The 23,211-nt window shown below is 42.3% G+C and overlaps 1 protein-coding gene and 1 pseudogene across 6 annotated transcripts in view; one reads left to right on the top strand and one right to left on the bottom strand.

Moving 5' to 3' along the window:
• LOC128576510 (arylamine N-acetyltransferase 1-like) overlaps window positions 1–23,211 on the bottom strand; it is a 73,740-nt gene that overhangs the window by 5,299 nt on the left and 45,230 nt on the right. The window contains exons 1-2 of one of the 6 annotated variants that reach the window (XM_053578705.1): window positions 6,267–6,315; window positions 615–718 (exon numbers count right to left, since the gene is read on the bottom strand). The exons of 1 other annotated variant lie outside the window; for it this stretch is intronic. In XM_053578705.1, coding sequence (XP_053434680.1) covers window positions 615–718; window position 6,267 — 105 coding nt within the window. In that variant the 5' untranslated portion in view covers window positions 6,268–6,315. Of the gene's footprint in view, window positions 1–614; window positions 719–3,989; window positions 4,212–6,266; window positions 6,455–23,211 lie in introns of those variants that run through there. 4 more of the 6 variants (XM_053578712.1, XM_053578706.1, XM_053578710.1 and 1 more) reach the window with 4 other exon arrangements.
• On the top strand, window positions 2,031–4,451 carry LOC128576509 (ATPase MORC2-like; annotated as a pseudogene).

The raw sequence follows: 23,211 nt of genomic DNA, 5'->3' as shown, positions 1-23,211 counted from the left end.
AGACAGAACCCAATTGGAGGCCTACCAAGGACTCACAGAAAGGCACTTGACACCTTAATACCTTTCTGAGTAAGTTGAAAGTAAGCTGATCTTCAGCTTTAATTCAGAATATTGGAATGTTTCTTTTTTGCTGGCCTAAGTCTAAAATAATAGAAAAGATAGGCAAAAATATACATGACTTTTGTGAAAACCAATGGGCAGTATTGGCAGCATAAATAATACAGGATTCCTAAAAATCACAAAATGGTGGAAATGGACTGAACAGTAGAGTGAATGTCTGAGTTGCACAAGGAAGAGCAGGAAGTGTAACTACAGGAGAGGGAACAGCACTCAGGGGCCAGAGCCTCTGGGCTTTGAAGCTAGAGGTGGTGGAAGCCCTAGGAGGTGGCCCAGAAGAACCAACCAGGTGACCACCTGCCATGGGGCTACAAGGAGGGGTGAACCATGTTCCAAGGCCCCATCGCTACATGGCATATACCAACCACAGCAACAACCAGTACGTGGTGGTAGCACCAGGTCTTCCTTTAGGTGACAATTATCTTTGGGGATATTAGGGTGGACCACCCAGGTAATGCCCTTAATGCGTGGTGTCACCAGTTGGAAAGAAGGATCACCTGCATCCAGAAGAGCTGCCTCAACGCATCTCCCGTGATATCATCCTCCCTCAACTCCACTGAAATATGGAGCCCAACTCCATCTGCACGTGTCACCAGCAACACTAGATACACAAAACAAAAGGTAGACACAGAGCTAGGTGCATGTGAATACGGATGAAAAACATCATGAAATTATATGATGAGATTGGGTTAGAAAAAAAGACATGTAAAACTCACCTATGAACAAGGACAATTGATTAAAGGAGAAAAATTAACTGAACAGAAATTCTTTTCCAGATTCTTGGAGCTATAAACCATGTAAAATGGACTCAGTAACTAAGAGCTAAAAAGAAAGGGGGGGGAGTTGATAAAATAATAGTTGTGTGAAAATAAAGATTTCAGAGCATAGAATGCTAGTTAAGGATATAAACAGAGCTAATACAGAATTAATGATAAACAGAAAGGAAATACATATATATAACATCATATCATACTACTTATGTGACAGAAAAGAGCTATATTCATAGAAAAGCTAATGAAATGATACGGCAAATAAGATGGAAAGAAGCTAATAAACAAAGTAAGCCGTTAAAGAAAGTGGCGATAGTGTAATGAGCAAGTGGGGAGAGGGGAGGGGGGAGGAAAATAGGGGGTCACGGTATATGGCACTCCTCTTGGGGGTGGGACACAATTATAAGAGGGACTTTATCTAACAAATGCAATTGGTGTAACTTAATCCTTTGTACTCTCAATGAGTCCCCAACAACAACAACAACAACAACAACAATAATAATAATAAGCAGTTAAAGATAATCCAATGCAATGACAATTGGCGCTCTTGAAGATAACACAAAAGGTACAATGGAAAAATTTGCTGTCTATGAAGATAGCAAACCATATTTTCCTGAAGTGAAGCAAAAATTAAACCTGGACAAAAAAGAGACACGATTCTGGGAAACCCAACTCCACACACTTGACATTGGACTATATTCTTGTTAACTTACTGAAATTCAAAATGAAAGAGAATTACTCAAACATCTGGCAGATAAGGAAAACACTTCACAAGGGAGGATATATTAAACTGGCCACAGAATGTTACACAGACATAGGTGAAGTAATGGAACCATGTTTTCAAAGTATAGAAGGAAATGTTATGCCCAAAAATTATTCCGGTCAGAACTTCGTTTCATCATAAAGGCAATGGGATGATGAAGATCATCTCAAACAAAATCGCAAATCTCAAATGAAAGAGCTTAAGAAATCCAACAAGTGTGATAAAGCTTTTCAGCTTCGCTGGCCCAGGAAGAAGTAAATGAAAATGAAAATGGAGAAGTAGGGCAGCCACACTGACGGACTGTGGGTGAGCAATGGCTCCTGTCAATACAGAACAAGGAGTAGAAAACCTACCCGATTATCACTATTGAACAAGCCATTTTGGCTTAAGGGGTATGGATATAGAAATACGAAGTTAAAAATGAACCTGAAGTCCTGCTGCCTGTACAAATACAGGATGCACAAATACACATCAAGCCGTTTCGAGCCGCATGCAGAGCAGGAGGTGAAGAAAGCAGAGCATGTGGCAAGGATTGCTGAAGAGAAGGCACGGGAGGCGGAGGGCAAAGCTCAGACATCAGAACTGCGCCTAGGTGGAGACCTCACTCAGGACTCTAGGGTGATGTTGAGACAGGTGCAGAACACAGCTATCACCCTGTGCAGAGAAGCTGATGTCAAGAAGAGGATCAAGGAGGCCACGCAGTGAGCACTTAAAGAACCTAAGGAACTGAATTTCATTTTGGGGGTCAACATTGAACACCGGGACCTTGATGGCATGTTCATCTACAACTGCAGCCATCTGATCAAGCTGTATGAGAAAGTGGGTCCACAGCTGGAAGGGGGCATGGCCTCTGGTGGGGTTGCTGGGGTTGTTGATGTGCCCTATCTGGCCCTGGAGCCCACACACAACAGGCAGGACTTTGCTAATGCCAAGGAGTACCGACAGCTACTGCGAGCTACGGGGGAGCATCTGGCGCAGTACTGGAAGGATATTGCTATTGTCCAGCGGGGTATCATCAAGTTCTGGGATGAATTTGGCTACCTCTCTGCCAATTGGAACCAGCCCCCATCCAGTGAGCTGCATTACTAATGCCAGAGAGCTGTGGAAACCCAACCACCATCCAGTGTGATCTGTGTCTGAAGTGGAGAACCCTCCCCTTCCAGCTGAGTTCTGTGGGAAAAGATTACCCTGACACTTGGGTTTGCTCCATGAACCCTGATCCTGAGCAGGGCCAGTGTGAGGCTTCTGAACAGAAGCAGAAGGTTCCCCTGGGAACATTCAAAAAAGACTCAAAGACACAGGAAGAGAAACAGAAACAGCTGACCGAGAAAATTCGCCAGCAGCAGAAGCTGGAGGCCCTTCAGAAAACCACAGCTATCCACATCCAAGCTGACCTGAAGAAATTGCTCTTGGAAGTGACCACCAGACCTTCCACTGAGGAACCTGCACATAGACCTCAGCATCCTCGGTGGCCCCCTTTACCAGCTGTGATCAGGAATGCCCGGAGCAGACCCCCTTCCGTGCAAGCTCCCAGACCAGCCAGCCAGCCTCCAAAGGCTCATGTTATCAGCAGCACTCCAAAGCCCCCTGCCTTGGCAGCCCAGGAACAGGCTGGTTCATCAAGACTGCTCCAGCCACCTGAGGCACTCGGAAAGCCTGTGAACACACCAGTCAAGACTGCTCCCTGGCCTACCCCTCCCATACAGCCACTGTCACCATCTCCACTGCCCAACTCCAACAGCAGCCGAGAGAAGTTCCTGCCTCTAAAGTCATCAAGACTCCAGCAGTCAAGAAGCCAGAACCACCCACTAAACTCCCCCCAGCTACCCCTGGTGGAAAGCAAAATCTTGGGGTCTCCAATGAAGAAGAAGCAAAGGAAGAGGCTGAGAGGGGGAAGGAGAAGTGTAAGCGGAGCAAATTTGCTGTGAAGGAGGAAAAAAAAGACTTGAATGAGCTCTCAGACAGGGCTGGGGAAGAGGATTCAGCTGAGCTCAAGATGGGCTGCGCGTGGAGGTGCGTGTGAACAGGGAGTGGCACACAGGCCGGGTTACAGCTGTGGAGGTGAGCAAGAACGTCGTGCGATGGAAGGGGAAATTTGACTACGTGCCCACCGACACCACACGGAGAGACGCTGGGTGGAGAAAGGCAGCGAGCATGTGCGGCTGAGGAAGCCTCCTTCTCCAGAGTATCAGAGCCCCGATGCACAGCAGGAAGGTGGGGAGGGGGAGGAGACCAGGATGGCACAGCAGGCTGTAGCCATGGTGGAGCCCTGCACTTCTGAGTGCATTGGCCTTGAGCCCGACACCGCTGCCCCAAACACCAGCCGTGAGACCATTGACCTGCTTGTCCAGATCCTCCAGAATTGTTTATGGTACTTTGCCTCCGAGTTTCCCCATCTTGAAGGAGCTGAGTGTTATGAATTCGGATGAGCTGATACCTTTTCCTCTGAAAGAGTACTTCAAGTGGTATGAAGTGGGGCTGCAGAATCTCTGCCATTCCTACCAAAGCCGTGCTGACTCCCAGGCCAAGGCTTCAGAGGAAAGCCTGCGCCCCTCCGAGAGGAAGCTGCCTGAGACAGAAGAGAAGCTACAGAGACTGAGGACCAACATCCTGGCACTCCTGCAAAAGGACATAGACATCAACACAGATGATGAGCTGGATGCCTACACTGAGGACCTCATCACCAGGGGGGACTGAGTGCAGGAGCTGGAATCAGCTCCTTTGTTGCCCACCTGCCTTTCAGCTCAGCAGCTTCCAAGTTGGGGATTTATTCATGGGTTGGTGGACTTACCTTGGTTTGATTCATATGGGACATTTATGCTTTTGGAGGGAAAGATATTCTGATTCTTTGAATCTTCCTCCCTAAGTTTATAAATATTTATTTTTTAAAAGAAAAAAATGAACCTGAAGATGAAGACCAGATTCTAGGAAAATCTGATCCGGTATTGTCAAGATGGGAACTGAACAAAGATAAACTCAGGCACATTACAATCTTGAAGAGTTATTTGAGCAGAGAGCAATCCAGGAATCAGTAGCACCAGAGCACAGGGGTTCGATGATCCACTGGGGAAAGTGGGAGAGGGTGAGAAAAACTTCTAGAAGATGTTCACAAATGTATAAAAGCAAATGTTCTATTCACTTGGTTAGAGTGGAGAGTCCCTAGTTACAGGTGAGTTGGCAGTTTCTGAGAAGTAACAGTATCTTTTTTGGTTTTATTCTCAACCTTGGAAACTCAATGCACTAGAGATTATCCAGGGTAATAGCTCCCAATTAAAAAAATGTTAACATAGTATTGTGGTTGAATGATTGAAATATAAAGGCAGAAAATATCTAAATGTAAGGAGGCTGAAGCTTGAAGGGAACTGGAGAGTGAATTCCCTGTCTAAGTAATTAAAAAAAACTTCTTTAAAAAAGATGGTGACTCCAGTGAAGCCCATTAGACCTTCTGGTCTCCACCAGAGGTCCAGAAGGGTAAACAGAACACTCTCCCAGTAAACACCTATGCTGGCCAGACAGGAAGTGTGGGAACTTGCCACAATCCCGGGAAGCAAAAGGACAGGCCAACTGCTATGGAGCTAAACAGGGGGAAGGCCAGATTCAGTCTCAGTCTCGGGCAGGACACAGCTAGACAGTCCACAGTTACAAAGTTCCTTTTCAAGGACAGGGGTGCCTTTCACGAACTAAAAGGAGGGGCCGAGAGGAAGGAAAGAACAGTTTATCAGAACAGGCATACTACCCTGTGGGCATCCCGCCAGAGCACCAGAGCAGAGTCCAGAGCCCAAAGCCCATCCCACCCAACCAGGGGCTGTTGGCCAGGTCGAGCTCCTCTCTCCCCTGGGGAATTCCGCACACCTGTGTTCGGGGGCTGATGCCCTCATCTGACAGCTAAGGAATTCATGTTTGTCATTTACAGCTCCTTGAGACATCCCCACTAAAACTCCACCAGGCTCTACCCTCCTCCTCCCCCAGGAAACCCCCTAGACATTGCAGACAACCCAGCACAACCTCCCAGGACAGCAACTTCACCGGACATTCGCCATCCTCAGGAGTTTTCTGATCGGTTAATGCGATAGCAGAAGGAGCTGTCAGGAGTGTGCTACCTTCAGGACAGGTGGGTTCTCTGGGACAGCTAGTCCCCAGAGCGGACAGGAGGCAGTGGTTACAGGTATGGAAGAGGAAAACCCAGTGGAGAAAGTTCACTTTAAAAACAGTAACTATCGTTTAACACATGTGTACTAAGCCCTCGCAACCTCCCTTTAAGCAGGATTATTAAATCCATTTTACTGATGGAGAAACCAAGTTGTAGAGAAGGGACATGACTTGAGCCAAGTTCTCACAGATACAAATAGGTCGGGCTGTCATTCGAAACCAGGGGCATGAATCAAGCACCTGGTAAAGTCACCACAATGCTATAGAGAGTTGTGGCATCAGACTCAAAGTCTGTACCAGCCAAACTTTCTGAACACGCTGGAACAGGAAATTCAGAATCTGGATCCCTACACACATTGGGGAGAAAGGATTAACAGAAAATAGATCCCGTACCCACGTTGGAGAGAAAGGATTAAACCCCAATTTTAAAGCGTTTAAACCCCAGTTTTAAAGTCCAAGTTACTTACTGAGCTCGGCGGATCAGTTCCCTGTGCCCAGGAACTAGGAACCAGGAACCAGGCTGAACGCAATAGTCTGGCTTTCAAAGTCCGAAGAGCAGCCGCTCTCATTGGTTTTCAAAGTGTCTCCCCACCACCACCCGTCTGGCTGGAGTCTTCCCAGGGACTCTGGGAAATGTAGTTGCCGGACCCCAGGTGTCCCCTGTAACCCTCTCGTTCAGATCTTCTCATTGGGAAAGCCTGGAGAAGTCCGTTCTCTCCGATCCCCACGCCCCGGGCTGGGCGGAGTGTGCCCTTGGATGTCACCCAGCTCCTGTCCCCTGGGAGCCTGATGGCAGACTTCCTACAAGTGAAGGGCAAGGTGAGAGCTTGGGAGGGGTCCTGCAAGAGCAGATCCAACCACCTCCGGAGGACGAAGGGGAAGAGGGAAGTTTTCAATCACAACCCCAGTTTATGGCACACTTTTCTGCTAATTCCTTCCTTACAAGTAGAGGATTTTATAAAGGGTTATGAAGGATTATGTAAAATTCTGTAATCTATTGTAAATAAAGGTAACTTTGGCAATAATTTTCCATTTTCCTATGTATGTTGACTTTGGGGTGACTTTTGAGACACCATGTACCCCTATGTTGTTGATGTTTGCCACATAATTTTTTTTTTTTTTGCAGTTTTTGGCTGGGGCTGGGTTTGAACCCGCTACCTTCCACATATGGGGCCAGTGCCCTACTCTGTTGAGCCACAGGTGCTGCCCCACATGATTTTTTTTTACATCTATTGTGATGATTTTGTGGGTTTTGTCCCTCATTATGTTTAATGTAATGTATCACATCAATTGATTTACATGTGTTAAGCCAAGACATTTTAGAGATAAATGCCACTTGATGGTAATGTATAATCTGTTGATGTGTTATTGAATTCTGTCGTGTAATCTTTGTTTTCTGACTTTGAACATTTCTCCAATCTGGGTAAATATGTGAAATTGGCTCATGCTCCTTCATGGCAGGGACCACCAGGGTCTCCCTTTGGTCTACCTAACCTTTCATAATAAGACTTGTTAGGTGGGGATAAGGAGGAAGATGCTTTGTCTACAATAGGAGGGACAAATTGACAGGAGGGGGCGTCCAAGAAGAGACAGATGAAATGTCAAGGGGGTTTCCTCGGAGTTAGCAGATGTTTGGTCTAGCACGGGGATCTCCAAAAACTGACCAACCAGACAGAGGTGAAGAAAGCATAAAGTGCATGACCAAGGCCACAAAAAGGGGGGTCTTTGGAACATGAGTTTAATCAAGGTGATTGTGCCCTCAAATGATCTGCCATCATTAACATAGTAAACATCACATCCACTTGCACCATGACAGTTTAGAAATGCCACAGCAGCCCCCAGAAATGGCCTAACAAAGGAGAAGATTGACATTTCAAGAACTCTCCACCCTTTTCCAAAAAATAATTCATGAAAATTCCACTGCTTGGCATATTATTAGGGATTAGCAGACAGGACAGAGACAGGAAGTGTCACCCTGGGGTGACACTTCCTTATTGGAACAGTTCACTCTACCAACTTTAGGGGTATACTATGAGATCAGACAATTAAGTTTGAGGACTCATTCTAGGAAAAGTGCTACATACCTCACTGCTAAATATCACTATGGTCACTGTCAAAGTACTGCCCTTGGTATGCTATGCACAGAAGTCAGCACCTAGTCCACCCTTCAAAGCCCTCTTCCTTCCTCCCTTCCTCTCTCTCTCTCTTTCTTTCCTTCTTGTCTCACTCTGTCACCTTGGGTAGAGTACTGTGGTGTCATAGCTCACAATAACCTTAAACTGTTGGGCTTAAGTGAACTCCTTGCCTCAGCCTCCCAAGTAGCTGGGACTACAGATGCCCACCACAACACCCAGCCAATTTTTCTATTTTTAGTAGAGACAGGGACTCACTCTTGTTAGGCTGGACTTGAACTCCTAACCTCAAGTGATCCACCCAACTTGATCCACCCTACCAGAGTGTAAAGATTACAGGCTGTGAGCCACTGTGCCCCACCTTCAAAGTACTTTTTCTTTTTTTTTGGAGAGACAGAGTCTCACTTTATGGCCCTCGGTAGAGTGCCGTGGCCTCACACAGCTCACCGCAACCTCCAACTCCTGGGCTTAGGCGATTCTCTTGCCTCAGCCTCCCCAGTAGCTGGGACTACAGGCGCCCGCCACAACGCCCAACTATTTTTTGGTTGCAGTTCAGCCGGGGCCGGGTTTGAACCCGCCACCCTCGGCATATGGGGCCAGCGCCCTGCTCACTGAGCCACAGGCGCCGCCCCTCAAAGTACTTTTTCTAGTTCAAGTTCAGGAACTTCATTGTCAGACCTCATATAATGATACCTCTGATGTCTATTCCAGGAAAAGAGTACCTTTACCAAAGAAATAAGAGTGAATTTGAAATCTGTTCTTTCTGCTCAACACTGAATTTGTTGTTTCAGAGACTTAGTGGTTTTACACAAATTTTAGGATTGTTTTTTCTATTTCTTTGAAAAATGTCAATGGAATTTTGGTAGAGATTGTATTGAATCTATAGATTGCTTTGGATATTATGAAATATTTAATATCCTTTCTTCTGATTCATAAGCATGGGATATCTTTTCATTTCACTTATCTTTTTTTTTTTTTTCAGCGCCAGCTCTTGGGTTTAGGTGATTCTCTTGCCTCAGTCTCCTGAGTAGCTGGGACTACAGGTGCCCGCCACAATGCCCAGCTATTTTTTTGTTGCCGTTTGGCAAGGGCCAGGTTCAAATTTGCCATCCTCAGAATATGGGGCCAGCGCCCTACTCATTGAGCCACAGGCGCCACCCTCATTTCACTTATCTTCTATTTCTTTCATCAATATTTTACAGTTTTCAATATACAAATCTTTTTTTCCTTTGGTTAAATTTGTTTCTAAGTTATTTTACTTCTGCAGCAATTGGAAATGGATTTGTTGTTGTTGTTGTTGTTAGCATATAGAAGTACTGGTGAATTTTATATGTTGGTTTACTTTTCTGCAACTTTACTGAATTTCTTAGTTTTAACAGTTGCTTGGTGGACTGTACTGCCTATATAACACATTGTCATCTGCAAAAAAAGACAACTAACTTCTCCCTTTCTGTGCCATTTATTGGGGTTGGGATCATAATCCCAACAGACATAATCCTGAACGACATAATCCCAAATATTGAAGTCCTGATAGGTCAAAATCCCTAAAGTCTAAAATCCTGAAAATCATAATCAGAGGATAGTTGTATTATTTTAGGTGAAACTATTACTTTGTTATTGTGTTTATACAAAAGAAAACAATTGAATTCTCAAACCATAATGACAGATTTGGAATTACGTACAACCAAGGACGTACAAGCTCCTCTTCTTTTCATCCCTCATAAAGGCATTGTCTCAAGATTATGTGCCTTCTCCAAATCCTGCAGATTCAAGCTGGCAACTGAAATGCATGCCGGTTGCAGAGATCTGTGCCATTTTCAGAGATCCATGCCATCTACCAAAACCTGCACTGTCTATTGAGATCTGTGGCCCTGCTGGGGACAATGGGGTATATGCCAGCCCCTGGGACCTGCTGTGGCAGCTGAAATCTACACTGACAGCCGTGATCAGCACTGGCAACTGCAATCAGGGCTGGTGGCTGCAACCTGGGGTGGATACCGGGTTCTGTATGGCTGCCTAGGCTGGACAGGATGCTGGGGGTCCCATCGGTTGCAGGGAGGCGTGCCAAGTACTGGAAGCTGTGTGGCTGCTGGGAACTGTGCAACTATTGGGGTCCACACTGGCTATTCAAGGATCTGCCAAATGCCAAGAGCCACACATCCCAACTCTGTGTTATTACCTGTCCGTAGATTCAAACTGCTGGAACCTTCAGCTGCCTGAGGAAGGCAAGACGGAAGAAGTTCCCTTGGACAGCCTTACCAGGTGGGAATGTTGGACACGCTCCTCCCTACTGTCTCCGTGGTAGGAATTACAGGCTAAGAGGATCTGTCTCAGAAGTTAGCTGTGCCACATGTGGGCAAAGTGAAACTGCTCTTCCCCATTTCAATGTGGTCATTCTTGGCTCTGCGCTCTTTCAGATGCTACAACCTCTTTACTGGATTCTGGAGTTCTCAAAAGACCTGGAATGTATGCTGCAGGAAGGGAGATGGGACTGGATGCAGTGGCTCATGCCTGTAATCCTAGCACTCTGGGAGGCTGAGGCAGGAGAATCACTTGAGCTCAGGAGTTCGAGACCAGCCTGAGCAAGAACAAGACCCTGTCTCCACTAGCAATAGAAAGATTAGCTGGGTGCTGTGGTGGGTGATTGTAGTCCTAGTTACTGGGGAGGCTGAGGCAGGAGCATCGCTTGACCCCAGGAGTGTGAGGGTGCTGTGAGCTAGGTTGACACCATGGCACTCTAGCCTGGGAAACAAAGTGAGATGGATGTGCCTGTTCCCAAACTGCTTACATAGATGAGAACCCAGTCCAGAAAGATGGGTGTTGGTCCATGGATATGGACCATGTTCTTGGACAGTATGGAAAGGAATAAAGGTCCACAGAAAAGCCTGGAATGGACAAGAGAACATGAGATCCCTTTCCAACTTAAAACTCTACCACTCAGCTCTGTGCACCACACACCTCTGTGCTGCTTTCTTCTTCTTTTTAAAAATATCCTTTCTCGATTCCCTCTTCTACACAGCTTGAAAGTTTTCTCACTTCAGAACCAGTTTTCATGTTGTTTCTGTGACTCTCATGATGAAGTCACTCTCCTTTCTGACTCTTGGAGTTCTTTTATGTACCATACTATAGAAGCAAGCACACTATGGTGTAATTATGTACAGGTTGTTTATCATTAGATATTGCAAGTTTGATGTCCAGTTGTGTCAATTTCTACATGTGGGACCTGGATCAAGTTCTGCTGCCTCTTTGAATCTCAGCTTTCTCTGTAGGATGGTGGAGATAAACTAATTGATCCCAGAGGGCCCTTCCAGTCTTATAGTGATAGTTTTTACTTCCATGGTCTCTTGAGTTATAGCAAAACAAATTGTGCACCTTTAAAGGCTAGTTTTATGCATCTTTTACCATAATCTGGTCTCTGTGGGAGACTGCCCGCAAGGGAAGACCAGGGACCAAAATTCTGATGGATTCAGCTGGAGAATCATAAAACCACTCAAATTACAAATGCCACAAATACTTTCTGGTTGCCGGCTACCCCAAAATGTGCTTCATTATATGGCTGGCAAAATGTATGCACTTCAACCGAGACACTGACAAATGCCTTTCTAAAAATTTACCTATTCCTGAATTTGATTTACTCTGGAACTGTTATTTCCCATGGCACTTATTTTTCCTCCTTCAAATTATCTCCTTGACTTTGGTTTAAAATTTCACCTCACTTGGGTCAGTGCTTAGCGAGATTCATAACAATTTGACTCAGTACGTTTAAAGTGTTAACTGTCTTTGGGCTATTTTTCTCTTCTCCTTTTCCTCTTCCTCCATAAAATGGCATTTGGGAGAAGTAGAAAGCTTATGTTTAGTATCACAGGCAATCGTAGAGGGCATCTGGTTTGTGTCTGACCTTGTATGATCTTTGAGCAAGGACTCTTTACTTTAGCATCCACTGGTATTTGGACTTCTTTTGCTAACTTCTGAAATACAGTGGTCCTTCCCAGCGTCTAGTGGTCCTGGACCTTGCCATTGCCTCCAGTTCTAAGAGTCTGCATCTTGCAGCCTTGACATTCTGACCCTGGACATGTCCCAATTGACTGTGTTTCTCAGCACTTCTCATTCCATCTCGCAAGTAGTTAACTCCCAACTTTTATTTGACTCTACACTTGAGGGTGGAGCCTTAAGATGCTCCCCTGAGGTCCACCCAAATGGGTGCCTCCGTCAGGCACCTCTGCCTTCTTTGAAACCATGTTGGGTCACAATGTCATGCTCCTGAGAAACATGGCACCAACCTTGTGGCTCTAAAGTCCCTCCTCAACCCAACATAATTGGGTACTTCTATTTTATCATTGCATTCTTCCCCTTCATAGAAAATATTTTTCCTTTCCTTTTCTCAAGACTAAAAGCTTCAATCTCATGTTCTAGTTTTAATGGTTTAAGGATTGCTGAGAACTGAGGGGGAGGATGATCTCTGCGAGACTCAGAAGGGAAAGAATGAGGTATATTTCAAAATGTATTACTCTTACCATATTTAGAGAACATGTCTGTTGAAGTGAAATCATCTTTCCTTTTATGTCCTTAATTCTCACATTGTCTTCAGTTCTCTCCAAGCTGTACAAGGTTTCAAACTCAAACACAGTTGAGTTTGCCTCTTGGAAAAGGTCACCGAAATAAAGAGAGACAGGGATTAGGCTGTCACTCACTCTTGTCAGAATTCCCAGTACGCACATATGGAGCCTACATTCCAGGGTAGGTAGTGGGAGTATTCAGCTTTGAGTTTCAATCAACCCAGAAAATTAGGCAGTTTGTTCACTATTCAGATGCAAGGAAATTGGGTTCAAGTGTCTTGAACAAGGGAAAGTGTCTTCCCTTTTTAAGCCTAAAATGGCAAGCTGCCTCTGGCTTCTCACCTTTTCTGTTAGCAATCTGTGGGCTTAAAGTTGGTTTCCTCAAAATGAAAAGAACAAAGAAGCCTTGGATGAGGCTTTTGGAATATCGATCCTAAACTTTAGGGGATAAAGAAGGTTAGAGGCAAAATCCTACTAAAAATGCAACAATTCTCCCCTGGTAATTCAGACTCTCTGTTTTTACAGGGAAAAAAAAAATTTTTTTAAACCTCATGTTTTTCATTTGTAGAAGAGTATGGAAATAATACAGAACTGTGTTTAGTGTCTGATGTCATAAAATTAAAGAGAACAAAAGAATGACCTATTTTACATACTTCTTCATCTCCAAAACCTTGGTTCGGTTATGGCTAAAACATCAGACAATTGTTTGGAGCTTCGTAGCATCCAAACACATGTCCCATCTGGGCCGAATTTCAAGATGAGGACGCTGGCCCAACATTCTACACTGGAAGCTGAAGGCTGGGAAGATAGTTGTTCTATCTCAAAGAATGAGAATATAGCCAATCCGATGCTACATTAAGGCCTTTGAATCCCAAGGAGGGACACAAAAAACGGGTGTCATCCTGTGGGCTGCAGTGAATCTAGGATTTTACTATGTGGCAGAGAGTCTGGCTGGGGGCAGGAATGGTGGGGACAGTTCAGCAGCTGTGGAACTCATTTTCCAGTGACCTTAGCAAGCCCTTTCTCAGGAATGATCTTCACTAACCCTTATCTCTTTGCATTCTTGCCTTATTACCAAACCTTACCAATGTCAAAATTTTTGGATGTTCTTATGATAAAGAGCTTCTCAGTTTAAATAAGAAGAGTTTATATAGGTGGTGGCAGCTAAGAAACCTGGCTGGTGTGGAGCCCAAGGTGAAATCCACCTCTTAGCTCCTTTTCCTCTCTGAAGGGCATGGGGCCTGCACTTGGCAGCCTGGCATCCCAGCCATTCAGACAGGCAACTGACACAAGCATAGTTCTTTGAAACATGTCTTAAGAGGCTCATTGACAAATGAGTGTTCAGCTATAGGAAGTTGTTGGGGATTCTGGAGGGATTGCAAACTGGATAGGCATTAGGAATATTGTAGGGGAGATTTCTGTCTGTGGGTCCACAGCACACAATTTTTCCCTTACTCTGTCTACACCTCTCACAATTTCTGTTTTCCAAGACCTTCCAGTCTGCTGGCTGCTGGAGAGAAAGTGACATTATAAGATAATTTATACTGAGGGACTGATAGATATCAGCTTCCCTGTAGCCCCTTTTGGGGAATATTTATATTTTGAATAGGACAGCAACGTTATGAATACCCAATGATTCAATACAATGCTGGAAATTCTGTCCACATGGGGGTGAGCATGGAGGCTTTCTTCATGCTTTTGGGACCTATCCATCCATATCCATTTCTAGGGTCGAGGTTCCCCTCAGGTCTGTTTCTGTGGATAGTTAAACATCGTGATGAACTTTTCTAGCAGGTATATGGAAAACTGAAAGGTAATTACTTCTCGATGGCTAAACAAAGAATTAAGTTGCTGTTTCTCTCAGTGCTCTTCTTTCCTTTCCTGCCAGAAATGCAGACAGCCCACAGTCAGGTACTGTTACCAGAAAAAGCATTTGTTATTATGAAGTGTTTTGTTTGTCCCCAGATGAGAAAAAGCACTGTCACTTTAAACGATTACCCTTTTTAGTAGAAGTGGTATTTAAGAACATTTCCATGGGATCCTTCCTCCTTACCTGGCTTGCCACTGGACCCCTGGGTAAATGGCACTGAGAGCCTGGCCACAGGCTCCAAGCAAGACTTTCACCCAACTATTACCTCCGGTATTATGTTTACTTGTTGGGCTTTGTTTTAGTAATCAGTAAGCCAGGATTATAGTTACAAAATTGAAGCAGTTAATAAAGATTTCATCCTGTCCCTTGTCAATTTTGCTTTCAGCTTCTCTCCCCCAGGACATTACCAGAAGAAAACATAATTGCATCACTGAGATAAAAGGCTTCTGATCTCTGGTAGTACTAGGATATCGTCTTTGTCTATGGTGGTTTAAGATTGTTTTTAGGAGGAATGTAAAACTAGGAAATGCTAGAGCTAAAAGAGACTTCAATTAAAGGTCCTACACTCTCATTCCTTAATTTACTATTTATAAGAACTGAAGCCCCAAATGATACAGTGATGTGACATGCACAGCCCTGAATAATTCCAATGAGTCTCTTGATTATTCGTCCTGTTTTTTACCCACTATATCAAGCAGCCAGGTCCATTGTGTTGTTTATATATGCTTACGTAGATGGCTCCATAAATAGCTGTGTGTGTGTAAGTAGATAAATAGATATGCTGAAAGAAGAAAGAGAAGCAAGGCCTATTCACATTCCCAGGAAAACATGAGAGCCAGCAATTCAGTACTATAATATTTTTAAAAATTATTTTAAAATCATTGTCTGGAAACCATCAGGATGACTTCATAAGGCATCATTCAAAGATCTATTAGAAACCATGATTACCAAGGTTATATGACACTTGAGTTGAAAAAGATTTATTGCTACCGAGAAATAGAATAAAAGATGCAACAAACCTGCAGGAATGGACCGTGCAGTCGATGGGAATTAATTCCCCTGATTTTCAAATCACTAGATAAGGCCGCATTTCTTACCATATCTACTGACATCTAGTGTTGTGCTGAGCTAGTTGCAGGTACATGCCCAGGAAATCCCCACTGGAGAGCTGGGTATGAAACACGTATCCATGAAATGCCATTGGGATCATCAGTTTTCCATTATTCAGATTTCTATACACGTGTACACACCGGATGAGAGCTATTATTGTCCTATTTGCCTTTCTCTGTTTTGTAAATAACCCCTGACAGAAGTATTTAGAGAAATGGGTGGTGCCATGCCTTGGTTTTTGTTTTGTTTTCTGTCTCTGAAGAATTTCCTTCTGAACCCATTTCACACTTAATTTTCTAGTATCTCATGATTCGGGGTCATACATGCTATTTTATCCTTCTTTCTCCCAAAATCTGTGATTACGTGGCCTTGAGTTCAAACGTAAGTCCCTTTCATTTTATTATCTCCTTGGCGAAGGAACAGGAAATCATTGAAATACAGAACTGGAAAGAATTTAGGATCACGGCACCCAGTTCCCCTAATACTTTTTCACCTTGTTGAATCAGAGGAGGGAAAGGTTGTGGCTTTTCCCAGAAATCATAAGTGAAAGAGTGACAATAGAATAAGAAATTTAAAAGTGAAGAAAGAAATTGTTTTTTGATCCGTTGGTCTGACTGATGAGAAAATCCAAGCCAAGAAAGTACGTGTCTCCTTCCTGTTCATTCAGCAGGCTGGAGGCAAGCGCCAACCTCACACCCTTCCCAGCATCACCCAAGAACACGAGAGAGGGAACAATGACACTTCCCACGTCTGAATATGAGACAAAAGAGAACGTGGGACTGGGCAGCTTATGGCACGCTGAAAACCATGCCGTGTTTTATGTGCCTGGCTTTCCATATCTTCAGGGGGCTTACAGCTAACTAGACTATTCTTCTCTGTGAATACAAACACACCTCATTTTATTGTGCTTTTCACTTTATTGCACTTCTCAAATACTGTATTTTCTTACAAATCAAAAGTTGTGGCAACCCTGTGTTAAGTAAGTCTGTGGTTGCCATTTTTCCAACAGCATGCGCTCACTTTGTCTCTCTGTGCCAGACTTTTTTAGCAATATTTTTAAATTAAGGTGGGCACATATTTTTAGACATAATTCTATTGCACACTGAGACTACATCACAGTATAAATAGAACTTTTAAATGCTCCAGAAAACCAAAACAATTTGTGTGACCTTAGCGTGATATTCACTTTATTGTAGAGGCCTAGAAATAAACCTGCACTATCCCTGAGGTATCACTGTACAGAGAAATTGATTTCCCATCGCTTGTTAAGTTTCGTCACATACTGGATTCATTTAGCGTGTTCCTGGCTTCATTCGAAAGCCTTTGGTACCACCACTTGGCCAGCTTTTAAAGGTATCAAGAAAGAACTTCTGTCAATTTTCCCACATAAAATTTTTCCATTACTTTTTACAAGTTATGTGTTGTCATTTTACTTCAACAACAAAAAAAAAAAAAGAAAGAAAGAAAGAAAAGAAAAGAAACCAAACAAACAAACCAAAAAAGGCTTACACTGTTCTACTGTCTTCCTGAATTTTTTTGTTTGCTTCTCTTTTTCACCAGATCTTGAAGGCTGCTAGGAGTCACTGCTTGCCTAAAAAAAAAAAAAAAAAAAGGTGTTCCCTCACCTCCTCCATAGTAGTCTTCTTCTGTTACTGGGGCAAGTGCATAATTACTAGGTGGTTTCTGGTTTATACGTGGAAGCCTGGATGTCTATGAGCGCTTTGAGCTCCTACTTTGCTCTTTCATTGGTCTGAACTTGAAAACTCAAAATTCATTAGTTACTCTACTTGATCTGGTAACAGCTTTAAAAACAGAAGGCTAGAAAAGTGGTTTTCCAGAAAAATGCCAGTGCTTCAATCCCAACAGAGAGTGGGAAGGACTCCTGGCTCAGAGAGGAGAGAAGGTACACAGCTGCACTGCTGAGCAACAAGGCTCTAGATGGCAGCTCCTCTTTACTATTTAAAGAACCAGTGATTATTTTATGTTAGAAAGTGAATTTTTTTTTTTTTTGCTTTCAGTTTAATATATACACATAATGTTTCTGAGAAAAGCATTATAGCACCCAGCACTTTGATGGGCAAGGGAAAAAAAAATGAAACTGTCAGTGTTATTATAATGCATATAAATATATTTCTTTCCTTTCACCTCTTGGTCAGTATGAATTTATTTCCAGATGCTCTGGTTAATTTAACATTTTTATTAATGGGTTATTTACTTGTTTAACTCCACAGAAGTTACTTATTTTCAAAGGATTAGAAAATACAAAATAAAACTGTGTCGGATAGAATGTTTTCTCTTTTAGGAGAGTCTTGAAGATCTTGCCATATGTTTTTGAATCATGACTTTGAACTTTCACACCCGAGAAAGAAACTCTGTGCTAGACTATGAGAATACTGTGAAGTCTCTATTGATAAACTTGCCTGTAACCGCAGCTCATTTATGTAAGCACTGAGTACTCACGTGTGTGCTAAACACTAGGGGCATACCGAAATGAATCAAACTTTGAAATCTGCAAGCTACTTGAGCTGTCAAACCTTCTAAGCAACTAACTCTTCTGCTAGGTATAGAGGGCCAAATCTTTTCATAAAGGAACAGACGTGTAGACTACGGGGGAAAAACTAATCATGGAAACTAGACGGCATCTTGGAGGAGGTAGCACATGAGATTGTGTCTATTTAAGAATGACATAAATAGTGACATTGGCATCTCCCAGAGTGGCTGAGCAATAGAGCACCGAGGGAAATATAGAGAAGGGAAATTATAAATAAATGAAAAATAGGAAAAATAGAAAACTGAAAATTTTTCATTGTCCTCACTGGACCATAGACTCTGGGAAGTGAACAGATAGTGTCATCTTTAAGGAATTCGAGCCTTACTTTTTATCAATCTTTTGAATAAAGTTAAATGAAAAATGTAAAAAGATTTTAAAAAAATCAAAAGGGGTGTTTTGCTTATTTGTATGTGAGTTTCTGTGAGTTATGAAGAAATGAGGTACAGTAGGTAACATCTGACTTTATTGCTCCAGTATCATCTTGAAGCAATATCCTTCCCTCCTGCAGTCACCCTAAAATTCCCCCTCCCCATAAAAGGTATCGGTTTAAATTGTTTTAGTGCCACAATTTTTCCTTATGCATACCTACCTAAACCTCTCTTTTTTCTGTTATACTTTCTTAGCCTCTCAGGCTAAGTCAAGCCTGCCTTTTTGGTAAAGATTGGCCGGGTTCATTGTTATTTGTAGACAGAAACATCTCCCTTTGAACAGGGTGGGAGACCTGGAACAGGGACAACTTGGCTGAAAGTTCCTGGTCCTATACCCCTCGGGATGAAGGGAAAGGCCGGGCTTACAATTTACACTGAAAAACTCTTCAGAACTCTGAATTATTTGAGTGACCTTTCAAGAACTGAAATCAAACCTCAGTTGCAAAAATTAAACACTCCCTTTTCCATCTAAAAAAAGCCATGTGCATTCTGGAGATACTCGTTGCCTGGCAACAAAATGCATACTTCCTTCTGCTTCAGGGAACTGCCAAAAAAGATATAAATGCTAGGAAGAAAATTGGCCATAAAAGAGAGTCAATCAAATAAGTCTGGTGATTCTTAGAGTAGGAGGAAAACAGATTTACAACATTTGCTTGTCTGTGTGTGTGTGTGTTGTGTTTCTTTGCCTCTGTGCACATGGGATGGGTGGAAGGGGAGAGCATGAGACAGAAAAACAGAACAATCTAGACCAGTGTTCTTCAACCTTTTTGCTCTCACAGAACACTTGAACCTGTAGGTAAACTTCTGCAGCACACTTAAATTATGTTGATCAAAAAAAAGTGAAAAAAAAAAAAGCATATATTTACTGTGCTTTGAACTTCTTTCTAAAATAATTTGATTATTTATTTTACCTTACCCCGCCCCTCTTCTTGAATTGAATTGTGATTTTCTCTTGTGTGATACACTTTCCTTTTCCCCTGGAGAGAACAAGATTCTCGTGGTCATATCCTGTATATATTTTGTGTCATATCCCATGTATATTTTAAAATACACATGACACACAATTTGCCATTTTAAATTTCACATTGTTACATAACCATTAACACAATCCATCTGCAGAAATTCTTCAACTTCCCAGACTGAAACTCTTTACCTATTAAATAGCAGCTCCCCATTCTACCCAGCCTTCCAGCTCTATCCTGCTGTCTGCTTCTGTGAATTGGACGACTCTAGGTACCTCACAGAACTGCAATCGTATAATAGTTGCCATTTTGTTTCTCACTTATTTCACTTAAAATGATGTCTTTAAGATTTATCCATGTCAGAATTTCCTGTCATTCTATGTCCCACATTTTCTTTGTCCATTCTTCCATCAATGGACACTTAGGTTGTTTCCATCCCTGGACTGTCGTGAATAGGACTGGTGTAAAGATGGATGTGTAAACATCCCAAGATTCTACTTTCAAGTCTTTTATATGTATACCCAGAAGTGGAATTTCTGGACCATATGGTAATTATATTATTTTATTTTTCTTTAGAAATTGTCATACTGTTTTTCACAGTGACTTCACCATTTTCCATCCCCACCAACACTGTGCAGGGTTCCAATTTCTCTACATCCTCAGTGATTTTCTGTTTTTTAGCAGTAGCCGTCCTAATGAGTAATTAGGTTATATCTGATTATAGTTTTGACTTGTATTTCCCTAATGATTAATGGTGTTTAGCATTTTTCTGTGTGCTTGTTGAGAATTGATATATCATCTGCAAAAACAAATACTCAAGTCTTATGCTCATTTTTGAACTCAGTTGGGTTTTTTTTGTTGGTGGTGGTGTTGTTTTCAGGAATTCTCCATACATTCTGAATATTTTCCTAGTCAGATATATGATTTCTAAAAATTATAGTCACATCCCATAGATTGTCTTTTCATTCTGTTTATAGCACAAAAATTTTTAATTTCTTTGAGTCCAATTTGTTCTATTTTTTCTTGTTGCTTGTGTCTTTGGTGTCATAGTCAAGAAATCATTGCCAAGTCAATGTTGTGAGTCTTTGCTTATGTTTCCTCGTAAGAGTTTTATAGTTTAGCTCTTATATTTAGGTCTTTGATCCTCTTTGAGCTAATATTTGTATATTGTGTGCTCAACTTTAGACTTTTGTATGTGAATATTTACTTTTCCTAGCACCATTTTTGAAATGACATTTTTTCCACCAAATGGTCTTAACACTTTGTCAAATATCATTTGACCATGTATGTGAAGGTTTACTTTGGTGCTCTATTCCTGTTTATATGTCTATATATCTGTTTGCATCTATATGTTTACTTATGCCTGTGGCACACTATTTTGTTTATTGCAACTTTGTAATATAATATGAAATCAGGAAACTTCAACTTTCTTTTTCTGTTTCAAGACTACAGCATTTTGGCTATTTGATGTCCCTTATGAATTTAAGGTGGATTTTTCTATTTCAGCCAGAAAATACCAGTGGGATTTGTTAAAATTTTTTTCTCTTTTTTATTGACAATAACAGATGTACAGGTGTACAATAACAGAAGACAGGTGTGGTGGTCTTCTCTTTGCCTGGGAAATATTTTATTTCTCCATCATGTTTATTGAAAGACAGATTTGCTGGATACAGCATTCTTAGATTCTTAGTTGACTTTTTTTTTTTTTTTAAGATGGGGACTTGCTCTATTGCCTGGGCTAGAGTGCAGTGGCATCTCATAGCTCACTTCAATCTAAAACTCCTGAGCTCAAGCTATCCTCTTGCCTCAGCCTCCTGAATAGGCAGAACTATAAGCATGTGCCACAATGCCTGGCTAATATATATATATTTTTACTTTCCATAGAGATGGTGTCTTGCTATGTTGCGTAGGCTGGTATTAAACTCCTAGCATCAAGTGATCCTCCTGATCTGGCCTCCCAAAGTGCTGGGATTATAAACATGGGCCATCATATCTGGCTTGGTTGATAATTTTTTTCCTTCAGCACTTTGAATACATCATCTCACTTCCTACTGACCTGTAAGGTTTCTGCTGAGAAGTCTGGTGCCAGACATACTGGAGCTCCTTTATATGTTATCTGCTTCTTTTCTCTTGTTGTTTTTAGGATGCTTTTTTTGTCCTTGACCTTTCAGGGTTGATTATTATATTCCTTCAGATAGTCTTATTTGGGTCGGATCTTCTTGGTATTCTTTGACCTTTATGTACCTGGACACTCATTAATTTCTCTAGGGTTGGAAATATCTGTGGAGTTTTTTGAAAAACAAAAAAAAACAAAAAAAAACACCTTTCTAACTCTACTTCTTTCACTACTGCCTCTTTAAGGAAAATAACTCTTAGATATACCCCTTTGAGGCTATTTTCTAGATCTTGTGAGCATTCATCATTTTTTTTCAAATTTATCTTTCTTTTTTTCCCTCTCTGTGTATTTTCACATAGCTTGTCTTCAGGGTCACTAATTACTTTTCTGCTTGATCAATTCTGGTGTTGAGACACTCTAATGATTTTTTAATTTACCAATTATATTTTTAGCTAAAGAATACTTTTTTAATTATTTCAATCTCTTTGTTAAATTTCTCTGATAAATTTCTATATTCCTTCTCTGTGTCTTCTCAAAGTGTCTTGAACTTTCTCAAAACAGCTATTTTGAATTCCACATCTGAGAGGTTATATATCTTTGTCAGGTCAGAGGTGGTCATTATCATCTTATTTAGTCTGTTTGGTGAGGTCATATTTTCCTGAATGTTCTTGATTCTTATGACATTCACTAATGTCTGAGCATCAAAGAGATACACGTTATTCCAATCTTCACAGTCTGGCCTTGTTTGTATTCATCCCTCTTCTTCAGAGGGCATTCCAAGAATTTAAAAGGGACTGAATGTTGAGTTTCCTAAAGCTTTGGTCCTTACAGCCATTTCAGCACTATCAGGCACCCTAAGTCCAGGAAAATTGCAACTCTTTCAGACTGCTATACAGCCAGCTCTGATGGACTTAAGGAAGATAAGAAAGAATTCCTTGGATTCCCAGGCAAAGTTTCTTACTCTCTTCCTTCTCTTTCTCCCAAGTGAAAGGAGTCTCTCTCCATTCTGGGCTTCTTGGAGTTGTAGCAAGGCACTTCTGTGGCCATCACAGCTGGCACCACACTGTGGCTGACCCAAAGCCCACAGCCTCCCAGAGCAGCACACATCGGGGACTCGCACGAGGCCTGCAGTCACTACTGCCCGACTGAGGTTTTATTCAAGGCCCGAGTCCACTTTAGTCAGCTGGTGAAGGACTTGTTCTGTCCTACAGGGGCAGTAGATTCTCTTTTAGCCTGGAATAAGCAGAGCAGTGCTGCAGGAGTTTTAGGACTCTATTCAGTACTTTGTTTTAGTGTAGCTGGGGTGGCTCTTTGTTGCAAGAGAAATTTCCTTATACTCATTCCTCTCATTCCCCAAGTGGAACAAATCTCTCTCTGTGCCATACTGCCTGAAGACTGGGGAGGGGTGACAAACACACTCCCATGACTGTCCCAGCTGGTGTCATCTTAGGTTGTACCCAGTTCCCACAGGCTTCAAGACCAGCAGAACACCAGGGTTTGCCCAAGGACTGCAGTCATTATGACCTGCTGCCACCGTAATTTAATCAAGATTTGAAGCCAATGGGGGGAAAAAAAAGATTTGAAACCAACAAAGTCAGTCAGTGGTGAAGTGAGTCAGGACTCAAGTTCTTCCTGTCAGGGCAGTGGATTCCCCTCTGGCCCAGGGTGATATAATTGTTACTTCGAT

Source organism: Nycticebus coucang, chromosome 24 (genome assembly GCF_027406575.1).
Source record: "Nycticebus coucang isolate mNycCou1 chromosome 24, mNycCou1.pri, whole genome shotgun sequence".
NCBI classification, from domain to species: Eukaryota; Metazoa; Chordata; class Mammalia; order Primates; family Lorisidae; genus Nycticebus; species Nycticebus coucang.
Note: the sequence above shows the minus strand (reverse complement) of the source record. Positions and strands in the feature narration are given on the sequence as shown.